This window comes from Cygnus olor, chromosome 1 (assembly GCF_009769625.2).
Source record: "Cygnus olor isolate bCygOlo1 chromosome 1, bCygOlo1.pri.v2, whole genome shotgun sequence".
Taxonomy (NCBI): domain Eukaryota; kingdom Metazoa; phylum Chordata; class Aves; order Anseriformes; family Anatidae; genus Cygnus; species Cygnus olor.
This window is the reverse complement of record NC_049169.1, coordinates 207,435,300-207,453,161: the sequence shown is the minus strand read 5'-3', so window position 1 is coordinate 207,453,161 and position 17,862 is coordinate 207,435,300. Positions and strand designations below refer to the sequence as shown.

Genomic DNA, 17,862 nt, shown 5'->3' with positions numbered 1-17,862 from the left:
GGTGATCCTGGGGGGCTTTTCCAACCATGACGACTCTGTGATTTTTTCTATGATTCCACTATTGCACCAAGAATTCAGAATATATATTAATTTTTAGTTTAAATTGAATAACTTTTTGACTGGGTGCCTCTTATGTACTGTGTTAAAACCCCCTTTCATTTATAAATGTAACAAACCCGTGTGTTACGCGCGTTGTAAAGAACACCCAAGCTTGCACCCGCTGACCCGTGCCAGTTCCGTAGTTAATCTGCTCTCTGGCTCTGGTTAAGCAAGGCAAATTAGTCCTTCTGTTTTTTCTCCTTGGAATTAAATGCAGGCGGAAGAACAAATTGCCAGAGAACAGCAGCTGATCACTCAAACCCGTGTGCCAAGGTCGATTGGAGAAGTTTGTCTACAGAAGATACGGGGAGTTGCTTGGCTCTCTGTTTACAGGAGACCTGCTCCGTAATAAAATGGCTGAGATTCAGGCTTGCAATTCGCTGCCACTCGTTTCTTGCAGGGTAGGTTAAGCTGTCTCTGTTTTAATTCCCTCTGGGTCCTCGTGCATCCAGGAGGAGGAGGAGGAGGAGGATGAAGACCTGTAGCTGTGTTTAGAAACAGGCTTTATGTCAGGGCTGGGGCTTGGTGATAACAGGGTATCGTTTCTAGCTCTGCCTCACTTCCAGGTTTGTCAAATTCCTCTGGATCAACGCACGGAAATCTTCATGCCGTTTCTGTTTTGACAGCTCCGTGAGGCGCAGGCAAGATGATTTAGGTGCTGGAAACGGTGTGAGGGGAAAATGTGGCAAAACGATTGTAGGTGAACGCCGACGGGAAAAGCAGAAGACTCCTTTTGTTGAAAGATAACTACACACAGCTTTGATTCTCCAATTGAGGAAGATCTTTACGTATTTTACTCTATGCTGATATAAGGTAGAAGCAGATTTTCTCTAAATCGGCTGAAATGTCTTCTGCTTTCATATCTCTGTTTACATTCAAGAGCGTTTTCCTTTAGTGTAGTTTATCTTATCTGAGAATAAGTGGCGCTACTTCAAGAATAAACATTCCAAAGGACAAACTGTAGCAAAGCTGCCTGAAATAATTAGTCGTAGTGGCAGGAAAAGCGTACTTCTAATTACAACATGGAGATGCATTTGGTGAGTTACTGTAAACCCTCTGCGTAGCAGAAGAGGAGTAGAAATGTGGAGCAGGACTCCTCAGGATGGTGAAATGTTCTGCAGTGGTTGAATCGCCAGGGAACGTTTGTGTACTCGGCTATAAAAGGGCTGGGCAGATACGGCAGCTGCTGTTTGCTTGGGGAAAACTGCTGTTTGAAAAGGGAGACGTGTGTCGTGGTGAAGGATGCGTGAAGGAGGGAAGAGCTGCTTGAGTTGTCGGTCAGTGCTGTTCTGCAGGGAGCTGTAGTCAGAAGGGCTGAATATTTTAAGACTTACTACTGAAGAGGAGGCAGCGTATGAGAGTAGAGTATGTATATGAAAATCAAGTTTCAAGAAAATCCACTTTTTTTGCTTTTGCACTTGTCAGAGCACTGGACAAGTACGCTGAGGTGAGGGGTGACTTGTCAGTGAGCTGTAAGAAGTGTGGCCTGCAGTGAGGCTGCTGAATTTCTTGACTCAGCAAGCAGGGAGTTTCTTGATATTAGAGATACCTGCTCCTTAGGAGTTTCAAGGTGTCCTTGACGCATCTGCTGAGAGCAGGCAGACCTCAAGTTGATTCACAGGCAGGAAATCATAGAATGGCTTGGGTTGGAAGGGACCTTTAAATATCATCTAACTCCAACCCCCTGCCGTGGGCAGGGATGCCACCCACTACATCAGGTTGGCCAAGGCCCCATCCAGCCTGGCCTTGAACACCTCCAGGGATGGGGCATCCACAGCTCCTCTGGGCAACCTGTGCCAGTGCCTCACCACCCTTACAGTGAAGAATTTCCTCCTAATGTCTAATCTAAATCTCTCCTCTTTTAGTTTAAGACCGTTCCCCCTTGTCCTATCATTACCTACCTGAGTAAAGAGTCCTTCTCCATCTTTTTTATAAGACCCCTTTAAGTGCTGAAAGGTGGCAGTGAGAGGTGCTCCAGCCCTCTGAGCATCTTTGTGGCCCTCCTTTGGACCCGCTCTAACAGCCCCACATCCTTCTGGTGCTGGGGGCCCCATACTTCAGGTGGGGCCTCAGGAGGGCAGAGCAGAGGGGCACAGTCCCCTCCCTCCCCTGCTGCCACCCCTCTGGTGATGCAGCCCAGGACGCAGTTGCCCTTCTGGGCTGCAGGCACCCACTGCTGGTTCGTGTCGAGCTTTTCGTCCCCCAGAACCCCCAAATCCTTTTCCTTAGGGCTGCTCTCAGTGAGTTCCTCTCCCAGTCTGTGCTCATGCCTGGGATTGGCCTGACCCAGGTGCAGCACCTTGCACTTGGCCTTGATGAACCTCATGAGGTTCACATGGGCCCACTTCTCCAGCCTGTCCAGGTCCCTCTGGATGGCATCCCTTCCTTCTGGTGTATCAACCACACCACTCAGCTTGGTGTCACCTGCAAACTTGCTGGGGGTGCACTTGATTCTGTCGTCTATGTCATTGATGAAGATATTGAGAAGCACCGGTCCCAAGACAGACCCCTGAGGGACACCGCTCGTCACCGGCCTCCACCTGGACATGGAGCCATTGACCACCACTCTCTGGGTGTGGCCATCAACCCAACTCCTTATCCACTGGATGACCCAACCTTCAAATCCATATCTTTCCAATTTGGAGACCATGATGTCATGTGGGACCAAGTCAAAGGCCTTACAAACATCCAGGTAGATGCCATCAATGTCTTCCCTTGTTGACTGATGCAGTCACTCCATCGTAAAAGGCCACCAGATCGGTAAGGCACAGCTTGCCCTTGGTGAAGCCAGGGTGATGCTGGCTTCTTGTGGTGGGTCACAGAGATTCATTACGGGCAAAAAATTAGGTTGTAGTGGCCTTGTGGGGGTGGTTTTGAGTTCTTTCTTCTGGCTCACCTGCTTTCACAGCTGATGAAAGCCTGGCCTACCGAGCAATGAAAAGCATTGACCTGCTCTTGCTAGAAGTCCTGGCCTGGAGGCCACACTCACTGTACTGGGGTGCCTGTGGTACAAGAACAAGTTCCCAGAGCCGAGATGTGATCTGGTAGGAACGTTGACGAACACCTTTCTGCAAGACCTGGGGAAAAATGGTGTGTGTGGATCTCCAAGCAGAAGAGGCCCAAGCAGAAGTGGCTGGTGGCCGATCTCACGCTAACCTGTCAGGCAGCGAGGCTAGCTGAAGGTCAGACAAATGAAGCCAAACCAAATCGAAGCAGAAAAACTGTTCTGACAGTGATGCTACATACTCAAAACGGGGCAGTGGTTTATTTTAGAGGTTATTTAATGGGTGGTACAAAGTCTTCAGTGGGAAGGACAGTAGTAGCAGTGCTGATATCGCTCCAACCCAGCATGGAAGTGTGCGCACTGACGGATCCAGACTTTTGCTCCCTGATAAAAAATGCTGCTGACTTGCTTGTACTTTATCAAATAAACCTGGAAGGTTAAAGTGTGCGTATATAAAACAGTTACCATTCTAGGAAGGGATCTGTTTCACTCAGGTAATATAACCTTAATTGAACAAAAGTGTTTCATATTTTTAAAACCCGGTATGAAGGCTGTTACTTGCTGCGATGTAGCATCTGGTGATTTGTGTTTTCTTTTTGCGTGGAGGGGCTGAAAAGAAAGCTGGAGTGCTCTGTGGCAATGGAGAATCCAGCCTTGAATGAGATGAAACGAGGTCCTGCTTGCCCGCATTTCCTGGATTTTGTCAGTTGCCTTTTTGCCGGAGCAGAGGCACGGGGTCTAGTCTTGGAGGCAGCCTTGGTTTGGCTGAAATGCAGGGATGTCGAAATGGAAGCCAACTAGCCAAAAAGTTACTGGGGACGGAGCCCTCCCCTGCTGAAGTGTCTTTGGCCAGTGACTTCCAGGTGTTCTGATACTGGAAGGGGTGTTTATAAAGGAATATATTCTTTTATATATGCTGAATTGGGTGGAAATTGATCTCTCCTGTCGGTGCTGAGAAAGCAACGTTATGCCTCTTTGCCTCCAGAGCCTTCGAACCACTTCCTTGCGGGGATTTCTGTACCTCTTCTATTTTCCAGGTTGGTTCGGGGAGGAAATGTCCCTGTAGCCTGCTTGGACAAGAAAAAAAAATGGCATTGATTTGTGTAGAATATCTAAAATGAATTTGTCTTTGCTTTCCCAAGGCAGTTGAGCCAGTTGGTTGGATGGACGCAGATGCGTAAGCTCCTTTGCCCTGTTCTTGGAGCTGGCAGTGTTGGCACAACAGTAGTTGGAAAAACCAGATTGTTCATTGTGATAAAAGCATTGCAGTAGAATTAAGGTTGTGTGCTTTGTCCTGGGCGGTTTTTGGTGTGTAAATGAAATACCACCAGCATTGTTTGATCAATGTGAACGTGCTGGGCGAGTAGAACTTATGGCAGGAAGCATCTTATGGCTAGCAAAGATTAAAATAAGCTGCATGTGGTCACTAAGGCTGCTTTCTCACACTTCTGTATGTAGATGTGTCAAATACGTTTCCTCTTATTGATGTTTATCAATGGATTGATTTTCTGTGGTCTTCATATGCCATAAATAAAAGCAACACCCTAACACTGAACGCAGATCCAGTGCTGTATGGATTTTCAATTTATACTTTTATTTGAAAAGCAGGTAGCATCAGGGTTTATTTTCTTTCAGGCGAAGAGTCAACAGGAAACGGGTGACTGTGCAGACTGATGCGCAGCAGTTTTAACTAATCTTCTGACCAGTTTATTGTGGTTTTCATGATCAGGATAAGGCAGTCTTCGGTCCGTTCTGCTGCCAAATGGCAGTCTCTGGGCTCTGTGTTGCTCCATTCTTCTTTTTCTGTGTGTTGGAGGCAATGCATACGTAGTTGCATGTAGTAGGTTGCTGACCTGCCCAGAAGGGTTTGAGGGGTTGGAGGTTTTTTGGTTTTTAGGCTGTTTTTTAGTGCTAATCAGGTCCCCCGTGACTTTGCAGCTGCCTGCTGAGGACAGGAGGAGGTCACTGCCAGTTTCAGCAGAAGCGTGAAGCTTTCTCCAAAATCTCACACTGGTGTAATTTCACCTGTGTAGTCCAGGCTAACATCACTCTGAGAGGCCACTTAACCCACTTGCTTTGGTTTTCTGTTCTGTAAGGTACAACTTGTGTTCAAAGCTGTAATATGGTGGCTCGTTGGTCTAGGGGTATGATTCTCGCTTCGGGTGCGAGAGGTCCCGGGTTCAAATCCCGGACGAGCCCTTGTTTTGTCTGGACAGATTGGAGAGCAGTGTGCCCTGGCAGCCAGGAGGGCCCAACCGTACCCTGGGGTGCATCGAGCACGGCATTGCTAGTCGGTCAAGGGAAGGAATTGTCCCGCTCTGCTCTGCGCTGGTGCGGCCTCACCTCGAGCACTGTGTGCAGTTCTGGGCACCACGGTACAAAAAGGACGTGAAACTGTAGGAGAGCCTCCAGAAGAGGGCTACGAAGATGGCGAAGGACCTGTAGGGGAAGACATACGAGGAGCGGCTGAGGGCACTTGGCCTGTTCAGCCTGGAAAAGTCCTTGTGGGTCCCTTCCATATCGGGATATTCTATGAATTTTGGAAGTGCAGCAGCAATGGACTTGCTTCAGCTTACCGTTAGCTGGGTGGTAAGGGAAAGAAGGGTAATTATCTTCTGATACATACATTTTTTGCTTTCTGCTGATGCCATGTCTGAACTTTACATAAACCTGAGGAAGCTTAGAGAGCTTTCCAGTTGTCTGTCAGCTATTTGTGTTGAACCACGAAGCTGACGGCGACGTTTGATGCTGTAGGCACTGAAATGGTTCTATTACTGCCTTCCAATGACAGCGTTGTCTCTGTTGAGACAAGTTTCCCTTGGAAGAGGGAAAGCCAGGCCTTGGTGCACTGATGTGAACTCCCCACCCTACAAAAGTCTCTGGGTTTGAAGCCGTGGGGACTTTGTGATGAAAATTGCCTCTGATGCCTCTGATCGTTCTCCCTCCGTTGTGTGCAGTGCTTTAAGTCGCCCCTTTGAAGTGGGCACTGCTCTTTCGTTTCTTTGAAGAGCCACACGTGCGCTTGCCTGCTGGAAAGGAGCTAACAGGAGCCCCCTCATTAGAAGCACGTTTCTCATTTGAATAACCTAGCTTGGTACACTCCAGCTGCTGCTTCTGAGGTGTGTGTGTGTGTGTACAGATAACTTGAAATCGGTGCTTTTCTGTAAATATAATTCATCCTTCAGATGCCTGGGATTTCACGCATATCATTTGAAATGCCTCAGTAGTGGTAATTCTGCTTAGTGTAAACAAAATAAATGAAGAGGAGGCCTTTACACGCGGCATCTGAGAGCCGCGTCATGATGAAGCATTTTGGTGGATTAATTATGGCTGCAGGTAGGTCGGCTTTGTCTCCGCTGGATGTGGAAAGGGAATGGTCATGCAGCCTGTCCCTGCGTATATGGGGGCTCCTGGAGGAGCAACTTTGTTAGTGACACACCTGTCCTTAAATTAAGAACACGGCTAAAGCGTGTGTTTAATTGTATGATAGTGATTCGTTATGGTGTGTTTCCCACCTTACTGGAGAAAATGGGATGGGGCGTTTGGGTAAGTGATGAATTCAACAGGAGTAGTGCGGCCAGCAGGGCCAGGGAGGTGCTCGTCCCCCTGGGCTCTGCTCTGGTGAGGCCGCACCTCGAGTGCCGGGTTCAGCTTTGGGCCCCTCACTACCAGAAGGACATCGAGGCCCTGGAGCGTGTCCAGAGAAAGGCTCCGAAGCTGGGGAAGGGCCTGGGACACAAGTCCTGTGAGGAGCGGCTGAGGGACCTGGGGGGGTTTGGGCTGGGGAAGAGGAGGCTCAGGGCAGACCTTATTGCTCTCTGCAACTGCCTGAAAGGAAGGGGTGGGGAGCTGGGGGTCGGCCTCTGCTCACAGGTAACCACTGATAGGACCAGAGGGAACGGCCTCAAGTTGTGCCAGGGGAGGTTCAGGCTGGAAATGAGGAGACATTTCTTCTCAGCAAGAGCGGTCAGGCGTTGGGACGGGTTGCCCAGGGAGGTGGTGGAGTCCCCGTCCCTGGTGGTGTTCAAGGCAAGGTTGGACGTGGTGCTTGGGGACATGGTTTGGTGGGTGACAGTGGTGGTAGGGGGGTGGTTGGACCAACTTTCTGCTTGCTGGAGACACAGAGCTGGGACGCTGTGGGGCAGGGCCCACAGGGACGCCTCAGCTGCTGCCAGAGGTGGCCTTGGCTGTGGAAGGAGCACCGGCTGTACACGTGGAGCTCAGCAAGGCCTTCGAGGCAGTCTCCCCCAGTACCTTTGTAGCTGAGGACACAGATAAGTGGCCGGGAAGGTGGGTGGGAAGCTGGCTGAACGGCCCCGTTGGCGTGACGGGGAGCGGGACAAAGTCCTGCTGGCAGCTGGGCCTCTGGTTCCAGCCAGTGCCGGGTGCGATAGCGCCGTGCCCCGTGGGATGGAGCACGCTGCCGGCCAGCTCCTTCTCTGCTATTCGGTACTTTGGTTGCCAGACGGGCTGGAGGAGAGGCCACGTTCATGGCAGTATGGATATGACAGCCCCACCTGCAAGAAAAAAAGCAATTAAAGTGCAGACAGCTGGGAACAGCCCTCAGTGCCATCTTGTACGTAAATATTTCACGTGTGTGTTGTTCACCACCGAGGTTCCTTTGCTGTCGCTGGTGTCTTGGGATCTATTTCCATTGCTCAGTATAAACACATTTCATCGCCAAACACATCTTAGCATCATAAAAGGCATTCTGGATCCCTTTGTCTGTTAAGGGAAGCGGGGAATTGATGTCTAACGCTGCGCTTCAACTTGTCACAGGCAGGTTTGTGTTTTTTTTTTTTTTTGAAAGGTACATTGGGACTTTTTCTGCCGAGAGACTGCATTCATACATTTATTCACTGCTAAGTAGGTGGTTTTGAGGCTGTTCCATAGTGATTTCTGTTCGTCTCTTCTCTGAAATGCTACAAAAAGACTGAATGCTTCTAGACAAACACCTGCCCAATTCTACCCTGGCACAGAATTTTGGCTTTCGCTTTTTCTGGGGTTGCCTCCACTGCTGTGTGTGGGTTGGGTTGATTTTTTTTTTAAAGTAGTAGGAGCTGAATGTTTTAGTGTTACTAGGAATGCTTGAGTGTTTCCTTTCATATTAAAATATATATAAATAAATCCATGTAGTAGTAGTTGGGGCATCGTTGCACGCTGAGTGCACTTGCACTCTGTATATTATAAGGAGGAATTGGGAACTCTTAGGTTTCTGCTGGCATAATCCCAGATGTCTTGAATTATTCTTGATCTGTTTTTGGGGGGAGCTGGAAATTCTCTACTTGCTGATTCACCTCCTTGCATTTTGGATTGATTTGATATAAAATCAGTTGCAACGTGCTCTACAATTCTTTAGCTGAAGACCACTTGCTGGGATAAATAGATTCTTTTAAAACTGTATTTTGAATTTACACCTAAAAAGAAAAACTGAAACAATGCAAAATCCGTTACTCTTTCAGATCTTTTCTTTTTTTCCCCATTATCTTTCTTACTGTATTAGAGCTTTGCAGATCTACTCCATTGATTCACATCTTCAACATGCATTTTACTTTCTGTCAACTCAGTGAGGTTGGCAAAGAAAAAATGATACCGTCTTTGTCATTCCGCTTCTGTTAGCGATACAGAATTAAAACAAGGGTTTGAAGAGCTACACCGTGCATGGTGTGCATGTGTAATTCCGCCCAGACCCGTCTCCTTTCTTCGTCTTTCGGATTAATGGTACTGAAAGTGTCAATTCTGTGCCGCACGTTCTGCTGATGCGGGAGATCTTGTCTCCAGAGCTCGGTGTGTCGGCTCCTTTGCTGCTCCTCGCTTTTGTGAGCGTAGCACTGGGGACTCTCTCAGGTCAAGGTCAGTGAAAACAGGTGCATTTCTACGGTTGAATATTTTTGGAGGTTTCAGATGTGCTGCTGATTTGCACGCTTTCAAGCGCTTTGCTTTTGATGTATACGTTGTAGGGGTTTTTATTTTTTTCAGTAAAATTCCTGAACAATTAACCCAAATGTCTGTAGCCCAAAAACTGCTTTAACACACACTGCTCGTGCTAGGCGAGTTGTACCAATTCTTCAGCTCATACATAAGGGGTTTGACCATTGTGTGCCCTGACTTCTCATGGGGACTCGTTCCAGATGTGGTTCAGGTCACTGCTTGGCTCGTTGTTGAGTTTCTCAGCCTTCAAGTGGAAATACATTCACCATATACAAATTCAGTCCTCCTTTTATTTTTAATCCTTCTTATTTATGTATGTAGGCCTGTACATAAAGTGTCTTTTTACATTTTGTCTGGCTGCATAGCTTTCTCAACGTGGCTAAATTAGCTTTTTAATATATAGGGTAATTCACCGTCACCGTACTTTTGTTTTTTAATGCGTAGTCTGTGACTTTCATCCTTAGATTTGTGTGACTGGTTAAGCGTTAATGTATATTTCAGTGTTAATGCACAGATTTCTATAAAAATGGGAGCCTTAGGCGCTGCCACCCCAGGGGACAGCCCCCCACCAGGGACCCGGACAGCCCCGCAGGACGTCGTCTTCACGCGTCGTTCCGACCGAACTCCGTGTTCCGCGCTGTTAAGCTTATTTCCACTGAAAACTTTCGGAATGCACCTGGACTTTTCATTGCATTTCTCATTTTAATTTGATTGATGGTGAGTGGTTTAAATACCTGAGAGCTGCTGGATTTTGTGTGCGGGGATTTGGGGTGATGGTTCCAGCAGCACTGGCGGCAGGGATGCCGGTAAGCCTGGCTTCCCCTCCTCTGCTCCCTTACGGCTCCACGGAGCCCAAGGGGAAGTCAGATCGTGAGGTCAGATTACTTTAGTACCAAAATACTGCATCATACTGATATTTTTCGTTGTGTAAAGCTCTGTGAGCTGGGTTAGACTGCAGAATCGCTGGCCTCAGGGCGTATCATCCGGGGTGCAGTGAGGAACTTACTGGAGAGATGTCAGTGGATCAAAACCTGCTGTGCAGCAGAACCATTTCCATCCTCCTCCCCTTCAGATACTCCTACCACCGGTATTTAGTCTGGAAGAGAAGTCCTTTCCAGCCCCACCTGTGGCTCTCGTTGTCACACTAATCATTTTGGAGAGACTGCTGCTCACTTTTTGGCCGCTTGCTGCCACTTGACCACTTCTCCTGCTGGTCGTGCTTCTCAAGCCTTTGTAATCCCTCCAGGCTTAGGTTCGTCCTTCTCAGACACAGCAGGAAGCCGAGAAAGTGTCTGTGGGCAGCAGCATGCGAGGAAATGATGTGGGAGGCTGGCATTGCCTCTCAGTTTTCGATCTCCTGTGTTGAAACCATTGGGAAAACTTCCCCGATGAGACTTCCCTCCCTGGGGCGTGCAGTGGTGTTCCCTAGCTGCAGGCTCTTACAGAGACAGGCGCCTGGTCGCACTCTGGATGTGGAATAACATGATGGTTTTTACGTGGCAGCAGCTTGTCCTGCTGGTGAGTGTAATTTCTGTTGCTTTTTTTTTTTTCATTTTTGGAGGCTAAGAGGCTAAGTTGGGATTTTCCTGCGATACGAGGATCGTGCAAGTATCGTAGTGAAAATGGAAGATGCACAGAGCTTGAGAATATGCACCAAATACCGTTGAACTTCATTGAATTTATTCTTTCTTGTTGTCTTTTTAAACAGACAAGGACTTGAAATGCTTCTGAGCTGCTTTTGGTGGGGTAAAGGAAATGAGCATACTGCATGACAGTGGTTGCAGGACAGAGCCGAGGCTTAGGAATTCCTGTGCAGAAACAAAACCTGAACTTCCCTGCATGCACAATTATTCTAATGTCTCTTAGATTTAGTTAGTGGTTAGTTTGTGAGGGTATTAATAGATATTTATACATCCTAGTTTAAAGAAACCCTAAATAATGTTACTGCTTTCTTGCAGACCCGCCAACAGATTTCTTAAAACCATTTCAGTAACAGAACATTTTTGTTAACTTAGGGAACCAAACGTTTCCTGATGTGAATGAACTTGTCCATCCTGACTGACAGTGAGGGTAAGAACATCCCAGCTCTGCACATAAAGCCTAGATGCTCACAGGAAAATTTTCCAGTTTCCCAAGTTAAGAAAATATCATGCATTTATTAGCGAATTATTTTTTTTTCTGCTAGAAATAATTTCTCCTGGGGAAATTTGCCTACCTCGGTCTCATATTTCTTCGTGTTTTGTAATGTATTTATGGTGTCATAAAAGGATTCCTGTACAAACTGTCCCGAGGTTAAAAACAGCTTTGTGTTTGACTAATCGAGGGAAATGCAGTCACAAAGCAGCACAGAACAGCTTCAAGGAATGCAGATGGCTGATGCTGCCGATCTTGCAGCGCTTCCCATTTTTGTTATTCACCAAAACATAGATCAAACACAAACTTACGTGTTGTATAAATTGAATGACGTGATGTCTTGCCATCTCTTTTATTTATTTATTTTTATTTTAAGCAGGGTTTTACAGGGCGAAGTCTAAAACTGCTCGAAAATGTTTCTCATTTACGGAGCTGCTACTGCACAGTACTTTTTCTTCATGCCGGAGCTTGCAGGCATGCCAAGTCCGAGGCCAAAATTTCTGTCGGTTTTGTGGGTAAATTTGATTTGCATGGTATTTTGTAATTCTGTACCGGGGCCGGTTGAAAGCTTTTGTTTTTCTTCTCCAGTGTAAACCTCTTAATATAGAAGGTTTGTAGGGGATATCTTACGCTTCCAGCTTGTCACAATTACTGTTATGCAATTAGTTTAAGTGGAATTCGCTTTGTATGGAAAAAAAACGCGTGGTGAAATACACAGCTCCAAATCCACGCTTTGTGTAAACCGAGTATCCTTAGCATTTAGCTCTGATTATACGTTTCCAAATAAGATTAGCTGAGAATTAGAAAATAACGGCCTTTGCCTTGCAGTCTGCCCAGATTTAGGTTTCAAAGACAGCTGCTCGTTTTGTTACCTTTGCAGTGCGGATAACATATTTTGGGTATTCCTCGTAGCTACCTCTGAAAACATTTGTACTTGTAAAAGTCAGGCTCTTTCAAAAGGGAATTGTGTTTTCAGGCGTGCTTGCTGAACTGGCTGGGATCTTAGACTTGGGAACAGGAAGACCTGAAATGAATGGGTTTGTAGCACGTTAAAGACCTTGAGTATTTACAAAGAGGGTTCACTGCGAGCATCTGAACCTTCACCGGCTGGGACAAAACCTCACCTGCTGTGGCTGGCACGGCTGGGCAGCCTTCTGTACCCACCTGCGCTGCACGGGGACGTTGTCAGTGCCGGAATAGGGCCAGCTCTTTGGGGCTGTCGTGGATCTTGGAAAGAGTTTCAAGGGTTCCCCTTGCATTTGGGGTCTTGCTTTGCGTTATGCTGGCCGAGCCTGTAATGCCCTGGGTGCTCTTTGGGGGTGAAAGGCAGTAGGCGGGAGCAGAAAGCCTGCTCAGAACTCGTTTCGTTTGTGTTTATTGGTGTTAACCTCGTTATGGGATGTTCCTGAGGATTGTTTTCCTAACATGCCGCCATAATTACTGGGTAACTAATTTAAACAAAATTAGGTTTTCTTGTGCTGCTGGCATAGCCTTAAGCTCAGTGGAAGTAGTTTATGGTGCAACTTGAAGAAAATCGCTCTGCTTTGACAGCTCAGCGGGTAAAGAGAATAACTTCAGCACTTAGAGAGACCTTGACACTCTTTAATAGTCAAACTTCTTCCTCAGATAGCCTGATAGTGTTGAAACCCTTATCTTAAAACGCAGCGCGACCGTGCACCTTGAGCTCCTGCGTGGGAGCCCAGCACGATGTCAGTGTGGAATGACACCAAGACACCAATGACACGAGAATGACTTGAGCTAAGCGGCTCTGACGTGATGTAGCGGTGACGATGGGCAAACCAGGACGTGGCTGGGGCACCACGAGGGCTTTACGAGCCTCTCGTCCCCAGCTGCAGGCACAAAACACTACGGTCAGTTGCTGTTGAAGAAATATGGCTTTGTTTTTAAAGAAAGCCTAGATGCACGAAGCCAAATCCTGTCCCACCAAATTCTTCCCTAGGCTACACCAGGGGAAAGCTGATGAGCCTTTAATGAAGTAAATGGTATTTACACGGTAGTCCTGGGAACTGAATTCGTCCAAGAAAACTTGGAAATGTGAACGCTGCACGCGGACTTCACATATGCACGAGTTGCTAGGCTACTGGTACACAGTTGTCAAACAATTTTGCTTTTTAGTTGCTCATCTAACTCCGAAGACTTTCTAGCAGAAACTCCTTTTGAGTAAATTACTGAATTTATAGCGTATTGCTGTATGTATTAACGTGTTTTTTTTTTCCCCATCTTTTTTTCAGAGCATTCAGTCAGAAAAGAGCTGCAATTGAGAAAGAATATGCACAGGTAAGGTCCTGGATTAAATTTCACATCTATGGCATTGTTCTCTAGAGGCGATTTATTCACTAGCAGACTTTTCACAGAGTATATTTTTTTTTTGTGTATCCTTTCCTTACGTTGCTTAGCATGAAGGACCTGTTGAAATTCTGAAGCAGGCGGTTTGCTTGTTTAGGAGTTCGGCCCGTTCTGTGTTTTCGTGGACACTTTGGCTTGAGGAAGTTCTTGGGCACAGAAGAAATTTTTAACATCTGAAAATTGTTCTATGAAAGTCAACGGATTCTTTCAGGCTTTCTCAGAAGTTCGTGCAGAACTTGAGTAAGAAGTAAAATCAGGTCAGCTAGAGAAGAAATGCGTTCTGGCGTATCTGGTCCAAAGTAAATTTACATTTACATTCTTCAGAAAGGGCAGCTTCCCATTCAGCTGGAATAAGAGCCACCAGGTTTGACCTAACGCTTGGGATAGGGAGTGGAATGAATTTTGCTGTATACCTCAGAAAGGAGGGAGGATTGGATTTTTCTCCCTCGTTCCAAAACGAGAAAGCATCCAAGAAGGGGCAGCTGCCTGCGTATTTTACATTAAGGGCTCTTGGAGCTCAAGTTCAAGTACAACAGATTAAAATTATGTTACCTTATTTTAAAATAGATTAAAAGTAGAATAAAATACAAGCGAGGGAACTTATGGAGCTCAATATACAATAAATACAACTGGAGATGTGCCTGATTCTAGGGTTGTCGATGCTGGGGCAGTGTCAGAGGCAGAGTGTGAGAGCACAGGCTGGCACTAGGATGCTTCCAGCCCTGGTCTGTGGGTTAAGTTACCGTGGTATCAGGAAAAAAATAATTGAAGTTGTTGCATTAAGCGTCCCTTTAGTTGTTAGTGCTGCACCAGCCCCAAGGACGTAAAGAACAGATGTACGTGTAGAACAAATGCTTGCTGTGGGCTGGACTTGACTTTTTGAAAGAGGATTTGTGTGCTTGGAAACTGCACTGTACTCGTTTCATTAGTCTTAGATTTTCTGCTTGTGGGCTCAGCCCGAAACCCAGCTGAAAGCACTTAGCGAGCCGAGTGGGATGTGTACTGAGTTTCATCTGAACGCTCACGGTGGTGGTACAAGGGTCTGCGGTCGTTGGTGCTCCAGTTCTTTCGTTGCACGCGAATTTGCATCGATCACATTGGCAGCTGCACTTAATTTGATTACATATAGCAATTTTTCTCTGACAGAATCGATATCTGCTTAATGAAAATTTGATTAAAAGCATGTATTCCGTAGTGATTTCTTCTGTAATGACGTTGTGGAGGAGTTGAGATCAATTACAAATACACTTGTCTGTTCCACACTCGAAATGTTTTTTATACGTGGAGGCCTTTTTAGTGTTTGCTGAAGGGAGGTCTTGGTAAGTTGGAAAATAATCAGATTCTCAGATTTGGAAGGCTTTGCCTAAACAACCGAGGCTTTCAAATACTCGCATTTAAAAACAAACAAACAAACCAACCCCCAGCATCTCCAGCAGTACAGCTGCAGCGCTGGAGGCTCGTCGGATGGCTGCTCACAAGAATGAGGCCCTGTGGGATCGCCTCCTTGTCTGCCGATAGGTTAAGGAACAGCGCTGGGTGTTTCCTGGGCATGCAAAAGGATTCCTGTTTTTGAGATGGCAACGAAATTCCACATGAAGCCTTCTGGTGAGAGAAACTGCAGTCAAAATAAATGTGGAGTCATAGTCACCGACAGCGGGAGGTTCCGTTTCAGACTCTTGTAAAGGGAACTGGAAATTCTCCGTAGCCAGTTCCTGAAGCAAGATTTCGAAACCTTTTTTTTGAAGATCGTCTCGCAGGGAACTCGGGGTATTTAACTGAGGACATTTTTGGCAAGCTTTTAAAAATAAATAAAGTGGAAGGGCGGACAGTAAAAATAAGTTTCCCATAACTTTCCAAAACTGAAGGCTTTGTTGGTTTAAGCAAACACATTTATTCTGATGCGCTGGGCTGGGGTGCCAAGTTTCTATACAGTGTGCTTTTGTGTGGACAGGGAGAACCTGCACGAACGCTAGTAAAACACCACGCCTCAGTGTTTAGACTTTATCCCTAATTACATGGTAAGTGGCTTGAACGTACGTGATGAATGACAGGATTTGTATGTACATCACTCCGTGCCTTATTCTGCCAGGATGTTTTTAGCCTTTTTCACCATATTGTTACCTGTTGCCCTCCCAGCTTTTTTTTGAGCTGTTTTTCTGTTTTTATTAACTGACTTTTCCAGACTCTGCATGGTACGGGTGGGAGGAATATCTGATGGGCTGAGCCTGCCACTGCAGTCCTGTGGCCCTTTCTAGACGTGTTGCAAACACGCGCTCAGCTCTTTCGCTCGGGTTTTCGGTGCTGCGTTGTTTAATATGTGCTTGAAGGCTTATCGTAATATTCCGAATTGAGAGTATGTAAAGCCTCTCATTTTCCATTAATAGTATTCCTAGTAATAGCATTTAAATTGCAATAGCGTATTATTATTAGCTATTCTCCGTGATTAATAAGCTAGCTAAAATCAGCAGCTAAGAATACTTTTTCATTAGGTAAAAGCAGAACTTGGTCAATGTGCTTTTGCTGCTATCTAGTTAAAAAAAAAACCAAAAACTAAACCCAGAAACAAAAAAAAAAATCCCACCTGTTTTACCTAGCCTATTAAATAGGTAAAATGAAACCTGCCTGTTTTACCTAGCGTATTAAGTAGGCAAAGTGGAGATTCTGGGGTCAGCCCATAATTACATCTCTACTTTTTATTATTATTTAACACTTTTTACTAGACGTCAGTCTCTCTAAGACTTTCTTTTCTTTTCTGCCTTCCTTGTCACGGTTTGGTTTTCCTTGATATTTAGTTATCCTTGTTTCAGAGCACAATGGGACTCTAGGCGATTGACCTGGTGTATCTCTTGGATCTCTTGGAGCTTGCAAATACCCTGAAAGTGCTTGAGCTGTGAAACACGCTTCTTGTTCCAGCACGTGCTAATTCAGCTGCTAACTGTAGTACCTAAACTGAAGACATCTGTGCTGTAGAAAGAGGAAAGACCATGCCGGCAGCTACGGAACTGAATTGCGAGTAGAAGCTTCTGCTCAGATTTTGAAAAAAAAAAAAAAAAACAAACACATTTTTTTTCCTCTCTGTTTTTATGGAGATCAAATTAACGTTGAAGAGACGTGCTCGGTAAGAGGAGGCGTCTTATCTGTGATCTGGAGAGAACGGACAGGTCACTTGGTGTTGATTCCTTCTTGTTGCTTAGTCTGGGCAAAGAGAAACTCGATACATGAAAAACGTTTTAAAACGGGGAAGAGGGGTAGTGTAGTTTATATCCACGTGTTCCTCTTGGTAGCTATGAGTGAAATGTAAGCACATCCTTCGGTGCTGTGTGCATCAACGGCAATGACCAGGAGAGGAGACTTAAAATAATGTGAAATGAGCACCAAAGGAAAAAGCCTGTTAGCAGCAAGAGGTGGAGGGGGGAAGAAGAGCCGTGAAGGTAAGAGGAAAGGTGGATGTAAGCAGATGTAAGCAGATACCATGATTACCTTTGGCAGCTTCTCCTTGCTTTGCAAGTGTCCTAGAGAAGTTGCTTTGCAAGTGACTTGCTTTGCAAGTGACTAGAGAAGCACTTCTTTCAAGGCGTCAGAAAAGTGAATACCTATTTTCTAGGATGTAATAAGACTGTGCAGCATTCCAGTAGCAACTTCTCTGTATGTGCGTATAAAATGCATCTACAAAGCGCGCAAATAATATATTACATACATATTATTTAGATAAACAATATATATATGGGCTGCAATGCCCAAACAGGTGTTGGACTCTTCTTGCTACATCACTTTTCCATTGGTTAAATGCAGAAGATAGAAGCTGACCCTTATCTTAACGTCCTCTGACAAGGATGCTGCACTGCTCTAATTAAGAGGCAGTGACCCTTTTTACGAATTTTTCAATGGATTAACATTCTAAGAGTTAAAATGAGATTTTACTTTCCTGCCCCTTTCTTACTAATTTGTGTTGTGATTGATTTTTTTCTTTGTTTTTTTAACAAAGTCCAAAACTTTGCAAATGCTAACTGTTTTCTCATTGTAACGAGAACACTGGAAAGGTGGCAATATTTCCCTATTAAGGAATTACAGAAATTGAATGAATTTAGGCAACTTATGTCTCTTAGAATAGTTATTTATTTCTCCTAGAATAGGAAGTAGATCCCTGGTCTTCTGAACAGTTTTTTAAACAGAAGCCTTTGACAATTAATGCAACATTTGCTTCAGGTGTAGAATTCCAATCCTTACTCTTCCTTTGCTTCCTAAAAGGCTTTGAGGCTTATAGAGGAGCTGTACAAGCATTTATGGGTAAAGTGCCCGTGCTGACGTATTAGAAAGAGGTAAGCCGT

The 17,862-nt window shown here is 45.7% G+C and overlaps 1 protein-coding gene and 1 non-coding gene across 4 annotated transcripts in view; both read left to right on the top strand.

Moving 5' to 3' along the window:
- The window catches only part of FCHSD2 (FCH and double SH3 domains 2), a 159,230-nt gene that overhangs the window by 18,206 nt on the left and 123,162 nt on the right, over positions 1 to 17,862 (top strand). For all 3 annotated transcript variants that reach the window (XR_005816211.1, XM_040544638.1, XM_040544637.1), the window contains exon 3: positions 13,420 to 13,465. Coding sequence is in view for 2 of the 3 variants with exons in the window: in XM_040544638.1 (XP_040400572.1) it covers positions 13,420 to 13,465 (46 nt within the window). In the remaining variant the exon portion in view is untranslated. The remainder of the gene's footprint in view (positions 1 to 13,419; positions 13,466 to 17,862) is intronic.
- TRNAP-CGG lies at positions 5,231 to 5,302 on the top strand. The gene has a single exon. It is a non-coding gene; the product is annotated as a tRNA-Pro (tRNA).